General features: G+C 42.4%; 1 protein-coding gene across 1 annotated transcript in view; it reads right to left on the bottom strand.

The window, feature by feature from the left end:
• VPS50 (VPS50 EARP/GARPII complex subunit) overlaps positions 1-21,499 on the bottom strand; it is a 122,331-nt gene that overhangs the window by 42,897 nt on the left and 57,935 nt on the right. The window contains exons 17-20 of the mRNA XM_015420198.1: positions 13,184-13,274; positions 12,043-12,219; positions 7,237-7,355; positions 5,999-6,105 (exon numbers count right to left, since the gene is read on the bottom strand). Coding sequence (XP_015275684.1) covers positions 5,999-6,105; positions 7,237-7,355; positions 12,043-12,219; positions 13,184-13,274 — 494 coding nt within the window. The remainder of the gene's footprint in view (positions 1-5,998; positions 6,106-7,236; positions 7,356-12,042; positions 12,220-13,183; positions 13,275-21,499) is intronic.

The following is a 21,499-nucleotide window of genomic DNA, read 5'->3' as shown; positions in this document are numbered from 1 at the left end:
GTATATGTAGTGGAGAATGGCTTTTCTACTGAAACCAGTGGTACTAAAACAAATTCAATAATGAAAATGATTGTCTAACAACAACATAACAAGAACAAATTATGTTTTTTAATAAATAAAATTTAAACAACTGTACATCTCTGCTTTAAAGTAGAATTAAATTACAGCCATTTCCTCCTGTGTTGGTTTGGTGTTTGATTTTAGAACGAGTGCTTTGTCTTCTTACTGTAAGCTCCTTTCTAGACTTTTTGCTCTGTGACATAGTTAATTTAGTTAGCTCTCCTGTTTCTCCCATATGTTCTCTGAATTTTCTCTTGCTATTCTGTGAAGGGCAGACTGTCACTTTCACCCAAGCCTTATTCATAGTACATACCGGAGCGAAAACACAGAACTGATCAGAATGTGTAAAGAACTTCAGGAAGCCTTATCAGACATCAAACATCTGCATAGGGGATGTACCAGACAATTCCCTCGAAATTGAGCTTTAATTGACATTTAAGAGTTTACACAGGATTGGAACCATACCCCACTGAATGTAGGAAAAACCTCAGAGCACAGGTGTTAAAGTCAAACCCATGTTAAGGTATCCATAAAGTAGAGGAACTGGTGGTTTGGGTTTTTGCCATCAAGTCGCAGGTGACTTATGGCAACCCCACAGTGGCCACCAAATGAGAAGGGAGCGCTCACTGGAGAAGACCCTGATGCTGGTAAAGACTGAAGGTCAAAGAAGAAGGGGACGGCAAAGGATGAGATGGTTAGACAGTGTCATAGATGCAACGAACATGACATTAAGCGCACTCCGGAGCACGACCTACCTACATACCTACATGTATGGACTGGTAATTTCCATTTCATCGTATGTGAAGAACTGTGCTTTGCACATGACAGCTTATACCTTGAATAAAACTTTGTTGGTCTTAAAGGTGCCACTGGACTCAAACTTTGTTCATATGTAACAACTGACGTTTTTCATGATGTATTGGGTTTACTACACAATAGCTTTTCTCAAGCATAAGTTGACCTTAAGTGGGGTAGTGGTCAAAGTTTGGAACAGAATCTGGGAAGCCCAGGTTCGAATCCCCACTCTATCATGGAAGCTTGCTGGGTGACCTTGTGCCAATCATACACTCTCAGCCTAACCTACCTCACAGGACTGCTGTGAGGATAAGACAGACAAGAGGAAGGCAATGTAAGCTGCTTTGGGTCCTTCTTGGGGAGAAAAACAGGGGGGAAATAATGTAAATAAACCTGCCCTTGTATCTGAACAAGAAGACAATAGAAAAGAATAGGAGGATTTTTTTTGCTCTAGGTTGAAAGAAATTAAAGAGCACCATAATGTCTATGTAATAAACCATACAGTGCCATACAAATATCATTCTAGATATATGTACTTTTATATTCTATCTGAAGAAAAGATTACATAAACCTATATACAATGTCAAAAGTCTACATAGCATCCCCAAATCAGGACAACATTCACTGCTTTTTAAAAATGTTTCCATGCTACACATGCTTCTCATTCTTTCTAGAGCAAATAAGCTGTAATGATCATGTAAAGCCAAATTTTGCAATCTCAATCTAATCATCTTCACAGGGTTATTGTAAAGGTAAACATACAAGAACTATGAACTATTCCATGGGGGGGGGAGACTGCTATCGAAAAGCAATTCACAATGATGAAGTGTGGAATGGCAAAATCCCTGCCAGAGGCCCTTGCTTTAGAAAGCCAACATTGTAATTACCGATGTTGTGAAGAATTTTGCTATCAGAAACATCAGAAATCCATCGGCATGGCTCAGACTATCATATGCACTACAGTATAAGTGTTTATGAACCAGAGCATACTTGGATGATGCACATAGACTCAGGCCCAAAAAAGTTTATGCTTTTTGAAGGAGCCACAAGTCCCTTTGCTGCATTTGATGCAACAGGCTAGCCTGGTTCTCTCCTCTGGAATTTCAATGAGGTTATTCAGCGTAACTCATTTAAAGTACCTAATTTAATAAAGTCACCAATTAAAGTTTTAGCTGCAGTTCAAAGAGACTCTTTTAGGCAGATAATTGGCTTTGTGTACTTGCACTTCTGTATTTTCACCCTTCCCCTAATAGCACCTCACTATATTGTGTCGGAGAATGTCCGAGAAGCACGCTTTTCACAGGCAATGCTGTTGGAAGAACATGACACTGAAGCCACAACACTGGCGTTTTATATCCCTAATATAACTTTCCACAATCTGTTTGGGGTTTTTTACACCCCAGTTAATCCTATGCAATTGAGTTCGGTGGCACATTTGCTCAGAACAGTCACCACAAGTTTCCTTTGTTGTCTGCTATTCTTTCTACAGAATGTATATCAGAAGCTACTTTGGAAGTCAAAGGCAGACCTATTAACTTGCCTTGATCTTAGGTCAGGGGTGGTCAACTCGCAAGCCAATTCTATTAAACTGACAGAAGTCTAGTTGATATACAATCTGACCCCTTCCTAACATCCATAATAAAAGTAAGCATGACCTTGCAAATATCAGCTTCCTGGTTATGAAGGAGAAGGAGGAGGAGGAGGAGGAGGAGGAGATTGGATTTATACCCCGCCCTTCACTCAGAGTGGCTTACAAACTCCTTTCCCTTCCCCTCCCCACAGCAGACACCCTGTGAGGTAGGTGGGGTTGAGAGAGCTCTTTCCAGAACTGTCCTTGAGAGAACAGCTCTGACGGAACTATGGCTTGCCCAAGGTCATCCAGCAGGTGCAAGTGGAGGAGTGGGGAATCAAACCCAGTTCTCCCAGATTAGAGTCCGCACACTTAACCACTACACCAAACTGGGTCACAGCATAAGTACTCAGGTGGAAAACTATACAAATATACAGAAAAAGCTCTGCTATCCTGCCTTCATGGGGAATGAGTGTTGCCAGTTAATCAAATGTGCCACAAATACTTTTACAGCACTGTCCTACCCCCTACCTAGAGGAATCTACAGCACCCCAACCCCATCCTGTTGGGAATGGCTTGGTGACAGACCCCAAGACTGGTGGGACCCTTCTTCCCCCTTGAAACACAAAGCAATCCTGCACAGCAGGAACCCTCCAGGACAGCTGACTCTCAAGGCAGGCTGAGGTGAAAGGAGACACCCAAGCATGATGTCAGTAGCTAGCAGTAGCTAGAAGGCCATTAATATCAAGCTGGCTGGCAATGTTGGAATGAGTCATGCACACACCCAAAGACATGGGAGTATGGTGGTTGGGAGGGGGAGAGCTTGCCATCTGGGCGATGCCAGTTAAATAAGCCTTCCGGATATTCAAGTGCCAGGTAACAAAGCATTTACTGCATCTAAGTTTCTAGACTGCATACACAAATTGGGGCCCACATGGAATAGTAAAAGGCGAAACCAGATTGGAAATCCTCCTGCAATCTCCCCTTCCAGGAGTGTAAAGGCTGTCTGGGTTTGCAGGCTAATTTTCTACCTCCCTTTATTTATTTATTTATTTATTTATATTTGAATTTATACCCCGCCCTACCTCGAAGGCTCAGGGCGGCTTACAGGGCACTAAGTGCCAGGTTAAAACAATACAATATGATTTAAAACAATAAATTACAATAAAATAAACAATTTACAATACATTAGAAGCAAGTTTCAAGCAAGAGAAGAAAGATCTTGTCTCAACATAGCTACCCTTGATGTTATCCTAGAGCCATGTTTGGTACTACGTTCCACCCTCAGGGGCCAGGCAATCCAATGTTAGTTCGATGTTAATTCGCTAGGGCTGAGTAGTGGCGGCGGCTCCTATCCAAAGGCCTGGCGGAAGAGCTCCGTCTTGCAGGCCCTGCGGAACTGAGAGAGGTCCCGCAGGGCCCGGATCTCTTCCGGGAGCTCCTTCCACCAGGTAGGAGCCGCCACCGAAAACGCCCCAGCCCTAGTCACAGCAAGTTTAGCTTCTCTCGGGCCTGGAATCTCCAGGAGATGTTGACTCTCCATAGCCCTCGGTATTCCATGACTCTTGGTTAACTTACACAGGCATTTTTTTCCAAGAACACAAAACTCTCCCTGCCTTGGACTGTGGGTTGCCTAATTTTTGCTGCTTACATGATTATTACAGAGGGTGGCCGTTTTTCTATTAGAAGGTGTGATGTTACATACTAAAAGAAAAAGAAATGTAAAATTTAAATGTGGAATATTTCTATTTCTTACAACTTGATTTCCCCCCTTTTTCCTGAAGAGCTGAACTTGATTAAAAAGCTAGGAGCCCTCAGGGATTAAATCCAAGCTGAGGACCACCAGTCAGTCATCTCTGACTAAGGAGATGGATTCCTTTCAGATTTCATAAACACAGACCAGCATATACAGAATCTTTGGAACAATACTTTGCCATGTAACCACAGCCAATCTGGTATTATCTGTTACAGAAACTGTTGAGCAAAACTGTAAGTTTTAAAAAATGGAGCTTTGGGCACCAGGGACTTTGCTTAAATTTTTTGGCTTGTAACTGCCGAACAACATAAATTCAGCCAAGTCCACCCAAACATTGTGAAGTACAATAAAAACCAAAGCTCTTGTTCAGATTTGTAGATGAGAATTCTGAACATTCAAGCAAACAGATGCATCAACAGGCTATTAGTTCAGCAAACGACAGCATGCACTGGGGCCAACAACTATTGGGTGATATTTAATAACTTACTACAGCAGTATCCCAGAAGACTCAAAGTGCAGCAACTCTGCCCATTAGGTCAAGCTAACAAAGACAATTTTTTCCCCAAGTGTAATGAAGTTTCAGTAAGAGCTTGGGGAGAACAAGGTAACCAAAGATGCATGAAAATGAGCCTCCACATAAAACAATTCAATTATGTTCCCTGTGAAATTGATGAAAAACAATTTTCCCATGTTATAGATTAAGTTAATGACTTCAAGTGGTAACTTTTAAAACAAAAAATAAACCATTGCAAAAAAGTAACCAACCAACCAACCCCCCCCCCCTCCACTGAAGGATGCTCAGTTACACACGCAAACTGCTGAGCTGGGGAGAACAAAACTGAAGGGTTAAATGGGTGTGAGCCAGAACTTAAACCTAATAGCAGAGCAGCAGACCCTACGACACTCTGTTGTTAGGTTTAAATGGCTGGCCTCAAAAAGCCGAACCAAACCCGTGACTGCCGCGGGGCTGCGGACCGGAAAGGCGGGCCCACCAGAGGAACATCATCAGAGGAAGATCCGCTCCAGAGGCCAGGAGAACGCCGGGAACCAAAGAGATGCCGCAAAAAACATTGGAGCCTTGCTGCCTGGGTGTCGATAGGGATGTCACCCCCCCTCAAACTCTGTGGCCCAAGTTAGGCAACTATACCGCTCAGAGACCCCCCAGGGGGGTCAGAGCAGTATAGAAGTCGAATGATAAATGTTCAGGGAAGGCGCCTTCCCCAAACATGGGTTCCCAAGCTCTGAGCCGGGCCAGGTTCTTGCCGAATTTTGGCTCATGAGCTAGTTCATGCCCATCCCTGATCAACAGTCTGCATATAGTTAAATGGGTTACATCAAGGCAATCCTACCACTAGAAAATTGACAGAAGGATCCAGAGTGATTATTAGAACAGTGATATGAACAAGATGCACAGGAAGTGCACATGGTTTCCCTTTCATTTTAATGTTTTCAGTCACTAGTCTTTATGACTCAGGTTTGGTAGTTCATAGAAATTTGACAAATAGGGTTGGATCCAAACAGCTTTTCTGGAATGGTTCCCTGTGACCACCACAAAAGGCTATGCTGGGGATCATGGGATCTGCCTAGACAGATTTCCAGTGAAGCAACAGAACTCACTACGACTTGGACATAACATTCCATCAAAACAAATATTATTGTCACGTACATACATACATACAGAGAGACAGAGACACAGAGAGAAAGCAAATGAATATGAGGTTCTTACTATAAGTATCTTTACAATCTTTCAAACTCACATAAACATATACAATATGGAATATGCACCAAAAATTAAGCCAAGGAACAAGTCCACTTACCAACAAGTCGTATAACATTAAGTGTAGTGTTGGTTAAAATGGGCGCATTCACCTTGTTGAGGCAGTAATCTGATCGCTTCTTGCTCCTCAGGGTTTCTCGAGAAACACTGGGTGAAAACACATAAATTATAAATGCATAAACAAATGATGGAGGGTAAACAATATCACTCATTTTTTGTTTATGCCAGTATACAAATAAATTAGCATAAACCAGTTAATAAAAGGTGACATATCCAGTCCTATTTCTGGGTCCCAAGGACTGGCAGAAAGAACAACTGAACTCTTAAGTTTATATTACTCAAGCACCTGCAAAGATGTTGGTATGCCAGCGACAAATGCCAGCTTCTCAGGGATTCACCTTGGATTCCGCCAGTGGATATGATAAGCAATGACAGGCATCAGACATGCCAGTTGCCTTCACCTGTACCACTGTACCCAGCAGTACTGGGGCCTCAATAACCTGGGAAGAGATCTGGCCCTAGGTTCCTGTTTATTGACCATATTTTGCTAATGGTCGGTACCACAAAACCATATATAGGTAGCCACAACTGTCATCACAACAAAAAACTAACCTCTAATACTAACCTTACAGTGAGTACTTTAAATTGTTGTTCAGTCGCACAGTCGAGTCCGACTCTTCGCGACCCCATGGATCATCTCCCGCCAGGCCCTCCTGTCTTCCGCCGTCCTCACTAAAATTAGTACTCACTAAAATTAGCTTGCTTTCCCTGAAAACGAGGCTGAAACACAGCCTCCACTCTAAAGTATTTATAGGTCTCAGATAGGCTCTGACACCTATAAAGTCTCCTGAGACACAGTCTCTCCAATCTAACCCTCTGGAGACACAAATCCTATCTGACTAAACTGACAGTTTAACGTATTTTTCATTCCCACTCCTTTCTGGCTCCTTCAGCCTTTCAAGGGTCCTGATCAGCTGTTCACTGTTCTGCACACACACCAAAGAGAAATACAGTTGATTACATCCGTCATGGACGCCCAACAGGATCTGTCAGCCATCTTTTTAAACAGTCCTAGAATGCCCAAGATCCCTCTCCAATGTGCAGGTCTTCCATGGCAGATGAACATGTGTGATACACAGCAAACAAATCAATGTAGAATGAGCTCCTTTAAGGGAGCATAGTCCACACCACACCAAGTGAGTTGACAGAAGGCATTGAGTTCAAAGCAGGGTATGAAAACAGATCACTATAAAACACAAAACATGTGGTTCAAGATACCTTTTCACTGGGGCATCTCCAGTCTGCTCATCGACATAGTCTCTTTTCAGCTCTTCAGGAACATCACTGTCACTGTCATACTCTTGATAGGCACTCTTTTCCTGCTCGTCTGACTCATACTATATCAAGATAAATTGGAAGAGCATACAGTTTCTCCACAGTAACTCGGAGCACATGCAAGATCCTTCAGTAGTCCTTAAACTTTAATTCTCTGCTCTGAGTAACACAATTTCAAGTAAGGTCATGCTTCCCATATTGCCCTTCTGGTGAATGACAGATAAGCTACCGGACAAGACAAGAGCTTCAGAAAAAAGCACGACTGCAGTATTACAGGTTTCCTAACTGCAAAAAATCCCTCTCTACTTTGTGAACAATACAAAATATATATTATATAGATATAGTGATGGAGCCAAAGGACCAAGAGTGGAACATTTTTCCTTCCTCCTATAGCCCTCTATGGTCCCCCAAACAGTAACTTGTGGGGGTTGGGGGGCTTTCAGGAACAGCACAGGAGTCTGCTGTAGGAATGGAGAACTGAAGAAAATGTCTTCCTTTGTATGAGTAGAAGCGCCTTTCTCATCACGGAAGAAGGATTCTGAGTGTGAGCCAAAGGTACATCGTTATAAGAAGAACCCTGTGATCTGGCCCTAACACTCAGATTTATAAGCTGATGTATGTAACATATGTTTTATACCTCTGCTACCCAACCTGAGCCACCAGAATGTGCTGAACTAGAAATGGAAATACAAATAAGCACATTATAATCAACATCATTCTTAAAAATATTCCATCAGCAGCTTTCATTAAGCAAGAGAAATGTTGTCATTGAAACCCTGATCTAAATATAAGATGCTGTTGAATGATAATAAATTACAAAACCATCTGAGTTTTGTTTTTGTTTTTTTAAAAAGCTAGCCCGGTGCTTTAAAAAAAGATGCCACATGTAAGATTAATGAATCCATTTATAATGTCTGTAAATCTAACTTTTTTCAATCAAGTTTAAGGAAAACATGTACGTAACTCATTTTTTTCAGCATTCTAATTTCCTCCTCACAGAATGTTCTGTATCGCAAGTACTACAGAGAAGCCAATCACCCAGCACAAATTCATTTTCATGTCACAGTGAGGATTAACTAATGCAAAATGCTCTAGATTGGCATGCAGCCCTGCAAAGAGCAACAAAAAATGAAGCAACCACAGCACAAGGCCACATCTGTCAGTCTTCATAATGAAGAGAATGCAATATAGCACTGTCATGGACAATCCACAACAAGGTTACAGAAATAACAGTATTACCCCCTTCAGAAAACCACAACCTATTGCTAGCTGATGTCATCACTGCTCCTTCTAGTGGCTGGTCCCAATAACAGTCCTGCTATGATTGTAAGACTGACGCAATCTTTTGATTTGTATGAAAATGCAGACATGATGTACTCGCTCACACTCTAGCAAGGGAAAGGCAATCCTTTATCATGGGGACAACCATGAGTTGGAACACTGACCAGAAATTGTAAAGGCAAGAGAAAACACTTGAGGCATTTTCACAGTACCGTAGCAGTTTTGTCCATCAACTACAAGCAGCTTTATATGTATCATACAGAATTCCAAAGAATCCCCCTCCACCATGAAAGGGAACCCTTTACACTGAAAAGGCAAAGTACAAGGTACAGAAGGGTGCAAAATATCAGTGTGTAAATACCATCTGGAGCCCAAAAATGATAAATAATTACTATAATCCAACAATGATTAAAAATTATGATAATAGGCTACCAATGATGTAACTGAGCAACAGAATTCTATATATAATGCAAATGATATGAAGTTCTAAAATAAGGAGCAAAAGTGCTGAAGAGATCTGTTGCATCTTAAAAATTAGCAAACGTGCTGTGGCCTAAGCTTTCAGGACCAGTGACTTCTCCTTTGGATGCACGAGGAGTATACTTACGTCAAGTTCAAAAAAGGCAAGCAATTCAAAAGATAGCAGTTGTCTACAGAGCACAAATCAATACAGAATCAAATTAACCTAGGTTCCAATCAGCTCAACTGTGAACCATTCCTGATTAGCAGCCACTGGTGATTAACTGGCATAGCAGCACCAATAGTGTAAATAAATGAAGCATCTGAAGAAAGTGACTCATTCTCCACTGCGAACTAAACATTGCGAGGATCTCTCGGACGCAATTCCATGTGTCAGACTGCTAATGAATTTCAGTTCAGCAGCTTCAAGCTGGAGTCTGCCTTGAAACTATTTCATTGGAGCATTTCCAGGACAAGATGACATTCAGGTATCACCTGCACAGCTGCCCTGTGTCCTGTGGTGCGCCCGAAGTGTGCTCCAGGTTTAGCTTAATGGGGAAGTCTCAAAAGCCTCCTTCCTATGAGTCCAGAGGATAAAGATGTGATGTGTCTTAGCAGAAGAGAAGGGAAGGACTAGGGGGCAGTTGCTGAGAATGTGTTATTCTCTCATAAGGATGCCAGAAGAGAATAGAGCCCTGCTGCTACTGAGAACCAGTGTTGTGTAGCAGTTAAGAGTGTTGGACTAGTACCTGGAGGACCCAGGTTCAAATCCCCACATGCCATGGAAGCTTGCTGGGTCACCTTGGGCCAGTTACACTCTCTCAGCCTAACCTACCTCACAGGGTTGTTGTGAGGATAAAATGGAGGAGAGGAGAATGATGTAAGCCACTTTGGGGAGAAAGGCGGGGTACAAATGAATTAAATAAACAAATATCTGCTTTCAGAATACTGTTGCACTCTCTTGCACTGCCTGACCTCTTAGACTCATACTTTGTAAAACAGAATGAACAGTGTCTTTGAACCCTAGGGCTCAAGGATCCATCCCCCAACAGTTGAAGCCTCCCCACTTAGCGGAATGGGGGAGTAGGATCCAGCTCATAAGACACGTAACACACACAGAGAGCTGTCAGAGCTGTTCTCTCAAGGACAGTTCTTGAAAGAGCTCTCTCAGTCCCACCTACCACACAGGGTGTCTGTCGTGGGAAGGGGAAGGGAAAGGAGTTTGTAAGCTGCTCTGAGACTTTGAGTGAAGGGCGGGGTATAAATCCAATCGCCTCCTCCTCCTCCTCCACTTAGTGACCCTGTCACACATCTGAATGAAGCGTGCTCTGGCCCATGACAGCTTCTGAGACACTAAGTTTGTTAGTCATTAAGATACAACGCTGCTACACAGGAGCCAAGGCACTGACATAAGGAAATGGCTAGATCTGCAATGGGTGACGGGAGTTTAAATCTCAGCTGGAAAATTCACCACAAAATTCACTTTTTTCCGTTTCAGGCTTGGTCTAAACACAGAGAAGGATGAACTGGCGTTGTGGTGCGTGGGCCATGGTACTTCAAGGTTACTTTTGAATACTACCTCGTGGGGGCAAAAATGATCTCCCTGGAAATAGAAGCTAGAACATGAGGGGAAACGGTTAGGGGCTGCTTCTTTGCCGGCAGTGCAGGTCTTCTATTTGCAGCAAGTTTCTAATGTAGGGGAACCTTCTTTGCAATGTGACCCCCCCACCACCACCAACACACATGCACGTACAGTCAGAACAGCGGCAAACCATCCTCCTACCTCAGGATTCTGCTATTTACTTAACTAAAACTGGCACAGTCTCCTCCTCCCTATTTTTTTCCTAACAACTTTGCAAACAACCTTAGACTGAGGAAAAGTGACAAGCTCAAGGCCTAAAGGTATCTGCACAGACCAGGCCTAACCCATCTCATACAAGATAACTAGAGAAATATATTAAGTTGTAAAGCGCTCTGTTCACAAAAACTGTTATTAAACAGTGTCAAATAAATAGCTAATGCCCAATCCAATCTGGAGGGAACTGCTCCTTGAACTCAAGTGTAACACCCATTAGACTTGGAGTGTGAGAATCCCATCCATCAGTGACCTGAAACAGGACCATTTCCCTTCATCCAATTACAGTACTCTCTGTTACTGCCAAGAGAAAAGGAATTGGGTGAGAATAGTCCAATTTGTCCAGATTCCAATAGGCTACTGTTGTACCACTAGATTAAAGATTGCAATATATCCTCCTTGAAAAACATGGCCTATTTCCCCCAACACTCTGAAACTACCAGAAAGGTTCTTCTTAAAGTTATTTCTAAGATCTATTAGAAGAATGGCCATTAAACCTGGAAGAAATATTCATTCTCTTCTTCCCACCCCCTAATCCAGTATCCCAAAACTGGACTGACAAACAAATTTGTTAAAACTGAAAGTTATTTAAGTGCATTTCTTTTTCCAAAATTACCAGTAGAATTTCTCTGAAAAACTATGACTGTAGGTTCCCAAATGGAATCTTTGTTCGTAAGCAAAAGCCACAGATCAATCAAGTTATAATGCTAATTCCCTAATGAACATAACAGGCCTTATTCCTGGTCAAGTTATAATGCTAATTCCCTAATGAACCAAAGGCAGCTAGACGGACTGACATTAGAATAAGACCTATTTTACCAGCACAGAAGAAAAAGTAATTAGGATTTTTAAATTGCCCTGTTAAGTCTGTATCTCCCTGCTTCTTTTCCTAAGGAAAAGCACTGTCTACAAAGAATTCAGGAAGACTAGGCTTGGATGAACACTATCGATCCATTTCACAAGAAGTGTGCTTAGTGCATGAAGCTTGGTGTTAGCAGTTTAAATAAAAACACACCTTGGTTAACTGATTTTAGAAATGGCATTGAATTGAGGGAGCAGCTGCCAGGGTTTGAAAATTCTGAGCGAAGATTATGGTATCCCAAAAACAACAAGAATATGGTATCCCAAATACACTGCAAAGAGTGTTTTCGTACCCCATTAGAAGCCAGTACATCTTCAGTTTCATCGTCCTTGTTGTTGGCAGGGATTTCAAATGGGTTTCCTCCATTACAGTACTGCTCGAACAGAGTTATGGTCCTTTCTATTTCTGAAGCAGGCTGCTTACTCGGTGAGACGGAAGGAGAGCGTGACTGGGCCATGAATTTAAATTCCTATTAATATAAAGAGAAGAGACTTTGAACTTCCGGCCATGTTGTTTCCATTGTGAATACTTTCACAACCCACAAAGGTACAATACTCAGCTGAAGTACTGACCATAAACACTCAAAATGGCAGGCGATGGCTATACTAAACTTTTGGGTTGGAGCAAGGCTGATTTTGGTCAGGTGAACTGAATTGTAGATTTACTCACATTTATTCAGAGTCCTATTCCTACATTATCAGAGCAGTTAAATTTCTTGCTGCTCTGGTCATATCTGTAAAATAGAAACTGGCTGGCATCCTTCCTGTTGGCTGGTAACAGAAGTGAACAAAGTAATCTAGAATTTATCAAAATGGCTCCTAGATCAGTCCAGTAACATATCAATCAACTGAGTGAGATTTAAGTGTGCAATACAAAATGGAACTAGATAGATAAGTCACATTTCTATGGCGCTTGCTGAAACTTCATTCCAACCCCTCTCTCTACTAAAACACATTCACTAGCAAGAATATGCTTTTGCCTTTTCCATTGCGATTTTTATACACCCAAAGAGGAGTGCACTTGAGTTATCAAGTGCTAGAGTTACATTAGCTCAAAGCTATTCTTTGCATCCTTATTCTTAAGTGTCATTTCAAGCCACTGCTGTCAAGCCAACTTTGACTGTACACAAGTGACTTCAACTGAAACGCAAGGGCAGAAATACACTTTTGTGCGTTTCCTCTGAGAGACTTTTTATTTTATAAAAGCAGCCACTGGGGCTGAGATTTAATGAGGAAGATCCTCAAAAGGGAAAAGGGGACCTTGTTGATTTCCTGCAGGGAATTACTCCTTCCCTTCAGCTGGTTTTATCCCTGCTACTGGGGGAAAAGCCACCCAGAAATTTCCTGCAGAAAAATGGTGTAACAGGAAAAGCCCTACTGCTGCGAGGCCATCAATTCATCCTATGCCCGACTTTTAACATGACTGGCACTTACATGCAGCTGCAGTATGCTGAAGCTTGATTTAACAGGACACAGCTCCCACGTCTCATTCTCTAAGAACATTCGCAGCTCTTCAAGACGAGTTCTGAAAGAAAACATTTCATGTCAGCAAAAGCACACTGCTCCTACACAGAGAATAGATGAACAGAATTAAAAACTTTCACACTGGAAAAACCTGAGAACAGTTGTGCGTCCCTTTAATAGTTTTCCCTCTAATTTAATGACAGTAATTGAAGGCACTGTTTACATCCCCACTCTATCATACGTTAAACAAGCTGGATGTCCTGTAGTAAAATACACCAACGTAACCAGAGAACACAGTGAGACGGAACAAGGATTTGAATAGCAGCTGTTATGAAAGTAACTGTAACTCATCTATATATCTATAGTGAGGTGCAAACAGCAATGAAAAGCAGAATGGGACTTCACAGTGGACAACAGGCACTGCAGAGCGCAGCAATGGATGCAACAGTATTTTTCCTCTATGAGAAAAGGGCACATTCCGCAACAAACTCTGCAATCATAATCCTGCAAATCAAGCCTGCAACTGTGTAGTTCATTTATTTATTTTATTTATTTATTTATATTTACATTTATACCCCGCCCACCCTGTAAACAGGCTCTGGGCGGCTTACACGAGATGGCCAACAGGCCGATACAAATAATTTAGATTCAGGTGGGGTAGCCGTGTTGGTCTGAAGCAACAGAACAAAGTTTGAGTCCCAGTGGCACCTTTAAGACCAACAAAGTTTAATTCTGAGTATAAGCTTTTGTGCATATGAAAGCTTATATCCAGAGTTAAACTTTGATGGTCTTAAATGTTTCACTGGGACTCAGACGTTGTTTCATTTCATTTATTTATTTGCTTCCAGTATAAATGTCTTACAATTTTTTAAAAAAATTTCTCCAGAAAGGACTAGATAGTAGCCAGAAGGTAGAAAACATGAAGATACTGGCTGCCTTCTCCTAGATTTAGTATAGCCCCAGCTCTGTGGAATGCATTTCTGAATGAGATCCCGGAACTGTACCACCAGGCTAATGGGTAAGATCAGGGAGCTTCCAGTTATATACTCTGCCCTCTGCTTCTTCCCCTCCTCTCTCTCCCCGAGCACCGCGAGACAGTTATACACCATCTGGTTAATTGTTGGATTGTATGTATTAATTTTAATTTTTTTAAAGTGCCTATTTATGTTGTAATCCACTCTGAGCCCCACAATCATGGGGGAGAGCAGAAAAGAAATCAAAATAAATATGTCTTACTTCTGCTATTTTTTAGGATTATGGTGTACATTGTCCTATTAAGTAGTGAGGAAAATTACATCATATTCTGAAATCTGGGGAAACAGAGGAAGGCCAGGTAGGAATATTCTTCTCACCATTTTGCAGGGCAATATAGGTTACCAGAGAGCCAGTTTGGTGTAGTGGTTAAGTGCACTGACTGTAATCTGGGAGAACCGGGTTTGAATCCCCACTCCTCCACTTGCACCTGCTGGATGACCTTGGGCAAGCCATAGTTCTGGCACAGCTGTTCTTGAAAAAAAGCAGTTTATGTCAGAGCTCCCTCAGCCCCACCTACCTCACAGGGTGTCTGTTGTGGGGAGGAGAGGGGTGAGGAGTTTGTAAGCCACTTTGAGACACCTTTGGGTAGTGAAGGGCAGGGTATAAATCCAATCTCTTCTTCTTCTTCTTCTTACCAAGAAGTTACTCATACATTCTTCTTAGTTAAAAAAGAACCCCTACAAAATAGCTGTTCTCTTCTATTTCAAACACACATTAAAATGTTCATTCCACATATTTCCTTTGTTTTAATGCTGAGTATAAAATAGCCCTATCATTTGTCAGAAGCCTCCCTTTAAAAAAATATTCTAAACATTTCTGCCAGAAAACTGAAGGAAAATAGGAAAATCCACATGTGTGCAAGACAGAAATTTAGTAGCAATTAAGTAGTCTCCGCAAGGGCACATCAAAGCTTTTTTAAAAAGCCATCACTCTCATTTTGAACAAGGAATGTAGGAGTCAGTACTTCCCAGTCAGCCTATGAAATAACTGCAGAAGAATAATTACATAAATGTTGCTAACATGGTAATGACTGTTGGCACACTGCAAGGAGCCCTGAGTAGAGAATTACTGCGGTTCTAGTCACTCTACAAAAAAACAAAAAAAAGTACGGAAGCATAGTTTTCAAAAGGTGCACTAAACACCATAGAATCATAGAATGTTAGAGTTGGAACAGACCTTGCAGGTCATCTAGTCCAACCCCCTGCACTCTGCCAGAGCATAGCCGAAAGACAGCCCTACAACATACCCAAAAGATGGTCATCCAGCCTCCATTTGAAAATGTCCAGTGAAGGAGCATCCACCACCTCCCGAGGCAGACTGTTCCACTGTTTCTCCTGATATTTAGCCGGTAAGGACTCCCTTGTAATTTTCACCCATTAGATCTAGTCTTGCAATCCGGAGCAAGAGAGAATAGATCTGCTCCATCTTCTACATGGCAGCCCTTCAAATACTTGAAGACTGCAATCATGTCCCCTCTAAGCCTTCTCTTTCCCAAGCTAAACATACCCAACTCTTTCAGCCTTTCCTCATAAGACTTGGATTCAAACCCTCTCATCATCCTGGTTGCCCTCTTCTGGACACGCTCAAGCTTGTCAAAATCCTTCCTAAAATGTGGTGCCCAAAACTGGACACAGTACTCCAGGTGAGGCCTGACCATAGCAGAATAGAGCGGAATTACCACCTCCTGTGATCTGGACACAATGCTTCTGTTAATGCAGCCTAAGATTGCATTAGCTTTCTTCACAGCCACATCGCACTACAGGCTCATGTTTAGCTTGTGATCAACCAGAACACCCAGATCCCTTTCACATGTGCTGCTATCAAGCCAAGTCCCTCCCATTCTATATCTCTGCCTTTGATTTTTTGTACCTAAGTGTAGGACTTTGCACTTCTCTCTATTGAAATTCATTTTATTTGTCTCAGCCCACTGTTCCAGCCTATCTAGATCCTTCTGAATCCTGACTGTCTCCTTCAAAATTAGCAATCCCACCCAGCTTCGTGTCATCTGCAAATCTGATAAGCATCCCCTCTATGTCTTCCTCCAGGTCATTTATAAAAACACTGAACAACACCGGACCTAAGACCAAGCTCTGCGGCACTCCACTCGAGACTTCCCTCCACGTAGACGCAGAGCCATTTATGAGCACTTGTTGGGTACAATTTTTCAACCAACCATGAATCCATCCAACAGTTGCACCATCCAGCCCATACTTAACCAGCTTATCCTCAAGGATATAATGAGAAACTTTGTCAAATGCTTTACTGGAATCTAGATACACTATATCCACAGCATTGCCAGAGTCAACCATTTTAGTAACTCTATCAAAAAAAGGAGATAAGGTTGGTCTGGCATGACTTATTCTTGTGACTAGCACCACTTGTAAGCCGCTCAGAGACCCCCTGAGAAAGAGGGTTCGAGCGGGATATAAAGTCTAAAGTTAAATTAAAAAAAAAAATTATTCTTGATAAACCCATGCTGGCTACTACCAATTAACTCATTCCGTTCAAGGTGCTCACAGACAGAGTGTTTAATAATCTGCTCTAGAATTTTCCCAGGTATTGATGTCAAACTGACAGGCCTGTAATTTCCCGGGTCCGTCTTTTTTCCCTTCTTGAAGATCGGGACAATATTTTCTCTTCTCCAGTCTTCTGGCACAACACCAGTACTCCAGGACATCTCAAAGATTAGAGCCAGAGGCTCTGAAATAACATCTGCAATTTCTTTTAGCACCCTGGGATGCAAGCCATCCGGCCCTGGAGATCTGAAAGTATTTAAGACAGCTAGATGCTGTCTAACCATTTCCTTACTTACTCTGGACTGGCAGTTCCTCCTTCCTTCATATGCCCTGCATTCTTCAGTTTGTATACAGCTCACCTTACGGTTAAAGACCGATGCAAAGTGAGAGTTGAGTAATTCCACTTTGTCTTCATCCCTTGTTAAGGCTTGACCGTCTTCCCCTAGCAATGAGCTTACCCCATCCCTGTTCTTCTTTTTGCTCCGAACATAGGCATAGAAATTTTTCTTGTTATTTGTAGCATCCCTCGCAAGCCTCAGCTCCATCTGCGCTTCAGCCTTTCTGACACCATCCCTACAGATTCGAGCCTGCTTTTTGTATTCACCCTCAGTAATCTGACCCTCCTTCCATTTCCTGTACATTTCCCATTTTAGTCTCAGCTCTTTAGAGAGTTCCTTGTTCAGCCACCTTGGCTTCATTACCCGTCTCCCACCTTTCTTTCTTACCAGAACAGTTTGAGATTGTGCCTTAAGCACTTCATTTTTTGGCATCACCCATCCTTCCTGTGCAGATTTCCCTCTCAGCATTTCCAGCCATGGGATCCTACCTAATATTTATCTGAGTTTTTTGAAATCAGCTTTCCTGAAGTCCAGGATACGAGTCCTACTATGTCCTGGTTTCACATCCTTCTCTATGTCAAATTCCAAGCTGACATGGTCACTATTCCCCAAGGATCCCACAACGTTCACTTCATCAACCAGTTCTTCCCTGTTAGTCAGGATTAAATCTAGAACAGCAGATCCTCTGGTTCCCACTTCCACCTTCTGAGAGATGAAGTTGTCTGCAAGACTATTCAAGAATCTGCGGGATGCCCCATGTCTAGCAGAGTTAGATTTCCAGCAAATATCTGGATAGTTGAAATCTCCCATAACCACTACATCCTGTCTCTGTGAAAGTTTATCGATTTTATTCATCACATCCTTTAAAGAAATCATTAACTGATCAACAAGTGCACTGCCACTGATATATAATAGCAACAATTTAAGCAGTGAGAAACACTGGTTCAGCATGCCAGCAGATTCAAAAGCTTGAAGCAGAAAGATCAGAAAAAAGTTACTGTGCTTAATGGTGGCAGAAAAAGAAAGTTCAAATGAAGACAAATTCTGGTAAAATGTCCAGAGGGGGGGGGGGGAGCGGGAGAGCAGAGAGAGAGAGAGAGAGAGAGAGAGAGAGAGAGATCTTATTCTGAAAATTTATCATGAGCATGCATATATAATATGTTCTTGTGCTCCCTGTTTTTGTAACACAAGGCACAATCAGGAATTAATTCTGTTTCATTAGATGTGTTGGAGGATTGAATTCAAAAGTTCTGCTTCACTAATGGGTGAGCCTTCCTCTGACTCAAGGAATCCTCTTTCAGTGGAAGAAAAAATTCCATCAGATTAAGGCCTGGAGGAAGGCTCCACTGAAACAGAACCTTAGGTCCAGCCCATGATACCAAGCAAGTAGCTGGCTGCAGTCTCATTGAAGTACCACAATAAATCTCCTAAATAAATTCATGCCCTAACTCTCAATCTTCTGGATATCAGATATGACTTGCTTCCTTATGAAAAACATAATCTAGTTTTGCCACTACCAAAGCAAATCAATAAGATCCTTCTAGAAACTTTTATCACTTTGACCCAAATGGGCCATTCACAAATACACCCACCAACACTTAACTCTCAAAAATAATGGCACTTTCCATTAAAATGCTTCATGCACTTAGTCTCCCCCTCCGGTTTTATACATCAGTCATCTTGCTCTCCTCCCTCCATTATAGTTTAAAATTTGCATCACTACATCTACAGCCCACTTGTTCACGTATGTCAAGATGAACAAGTGGAAGACCATGCTCTCTGAACAGTTCCCGCAGGATAGCTTTTATGTACTAATGCATCTTCAAAAGCATGTAACATTTCCTAATTACGCACAACAAGAACTGCATGTGCTGTTATTAGGAAAAACCTAGATCTCCTAAGAACATTATGTAATTCATGGTAAAATTTGTGAACAGTACATTTACAGCTAGGTATTAACCTTTACATCTTAAAAAGGCTTTGGAGATGCTACTAACTAAACAAATCTTTACAGCACCCACTCAGCACCAGCATCCAACAACCGCCATTAAGGACTATTTGCTCAGATTAGCCAGAAGAACCTGGGCTAAGTTTATTGACCTAACAATTATCAACAATTGCTCCCCCACACACACACACATAAACACTGTATCAGCAAAGGAAAACATTTCTAGCATTTTATTCTTTTCTGCAAATGCTCAGTTCTTACAGCAGTTGTTTAATTTATACACAGAAATGTATGATACACACATACACACACACATTCAATTTCCTGTTATAATTCTTAATCAATAGGGTTAAAAAAAACAAAAAAACAATCCCAATAAGCATTGGGAGACTTAAGCAGTCCTATATGTACAGTAGTTGCTGGATAAGCACCTGTCAATCAGACTCAAATACACCACTAAGCTGAGCTGTGACCCTACAGAAACCACATGGATCTTTCCCCTTCTCACTGACGGTGATCTGTTTAAATAGTTCTGGTCTGCCTACTGATTACTCATTTTATAGGCGTTTCTTCTAATTCTTAGAAGAGGCATAGAACAAAGGTCTTTGCTGCTATCACCTTTAGTTTGACCCTTACATTTAGGCATATGTGTTCTATACAAACATCCTAGGAAGAAAATATTGTAAGCCACCTCAGGTTCTTTATTTTAAAAGAGCATAAAGGCAGAAGAAAACTGCTTAAATAAATTTTTTAAAAGTCTTCTTCCTTCAGAGTTTTAGGCTGCATTCAGACAGCATAATAAACTGTCTTAAATCACCACTTTTTATACAGCCCCAGTTAGACTATCAGACAGCCAGAGCTTTATAGCAAACGATATTTAGTCTGATGTCTGCCTCCTGCACCATCTCTAAGCAGAACGTCCCAACATGATCTAGAACAGCCTTAACATTGCCAGGCTCACTACGCATGCAGTCAGCTTGCTACTGGTCAGCAGCAATGAATAAGAGGGAAACAAAGCCTACGGCAGAACAAGCATCCTCCTTGGTTAAAGTTCACTAACCTCCCCCTCCTATCTAACTTCCTCTGAGAATTTTAACAGTAACACTAGCGGGTTAATATTTCAAGATAGAACTGAGCGCAAGATGTGTTGGTTTTACTTCGGCCCTGGTCACATGGTAAAGTTGCCGCGGGAGAGGCACGGATGGTGGGCGGATTATTCGGGTGCGATCACACCCCAACATCTGGGAAGTGGAGCGCACCCGTGGCTTACCGCCGACAATGCGAGTTAAAAAACTAGCACCTCCAAGGTACTAGTAAACGTTTGCCACGGGCTGCCTCCAGACCCCCGTGGTGTGATCGCGCCGGCGGGCGGCATTCCCCTCTGGTCCCTCGTTTACCCACCGGCGCCAAGGGAAGGACCGGTGGTGTGCCGCCGGCGAGTCTGATCGCGGATCAAACTGCACTGGGGCAATTAGCCACGCTTCCCCCCCGAGCGATATCTGGCCCACGCCTCCCCCCCCCGGCCCGATATCCGGCCCATGTGACCGGGGCCTTCATTTTTTTTCCTTCATATATATTGCCCCACCTTTCTCCACCATGGGGAACCAAAGCAGCTTACATTGTTTCTCCTCTCCTCCATTTTATCCTCACAACAACTCTGTGAGGCAGGTTAGGCCGAGTCTGTGTGACTGGCTCAAGGTCATCCAGCAAGCTTCTGTAGCAGGTGCGAACTCAGATCTGCAGCTCCAAGATCCTAGTTTGAAACTCTGACCACTACACCACACACTGGCTTTCGTTGGGTGGCTACTGTTGAACAGCAGGAAAGGTGTGGGCCTGCGTGAATCATGTAAATCAGATGTTAGCAAGTCACCCAGTAGTTGCTGTTGGGCCTGGCCGTGATGAGTCCTTTCTCGAATGCCAAAACAACCCTGAAAGGGTCCCTCCCCCCATACACATTTTTCTTACAGATACCAAAACTTTAAGGCTGTCAATAATGTTGTGGTGGCCTAGCAATGGCCACTATGGCCGCTGAGAGAGGATTTATTTCTTAAACCTATGGGGGGGGGATTTATTCCTCTCCCCCTTTTTTAAAGATTTCAGAGTTTTTTGCACACCTGAGACTTTTTTCAGGTTCGTACAAAGATCTGTCTTGTCCATTCATGGCTTCAGCCTCTGGATCTAAGTATCCGTAGATTTGGCCATGCTGAGCATTAGATATATTGATAATGTGCAATGGTCTCTGAGAGCCACTTGGAGTAATGGTTAGAGAGTCAGAGCAGGACCTGGGAGATCCAGATTCAAATCCCCATGAAGCTTGGCCAGTTTCTCTCAGCCTCTTCAACCTCACATGTTGTGAGGGGAAAATGAAGGAGGAGAGCCACCACCACTCTGGAGGAAAGGCAGGATAAAATGCAGTAGGGAAATAGGTGGGATTCAGGTACTATAAAGA

Source organism: Gekko japonicus, unplaced genomic scaffold (assembly GCF_001447785.1).
Source record: "Gekko japonicus isolate JY-2015 unplaced genomic scaffold, Gekko_japonicus_V1.1 scaffold154, whole genome shotgun sequence".
Classification (NCBI taxonomy): Eukaryota; Metazoa; Chordata; class Lepidosauria; order Squamata; family Gekkonidae; genus Gekko; species Gekko japonicus.
The sequence above is the reverse complement of the archived record's forward strand: the minus strand, read 5'-3'. Positions and strand labels throughout refer to the sequence as shown.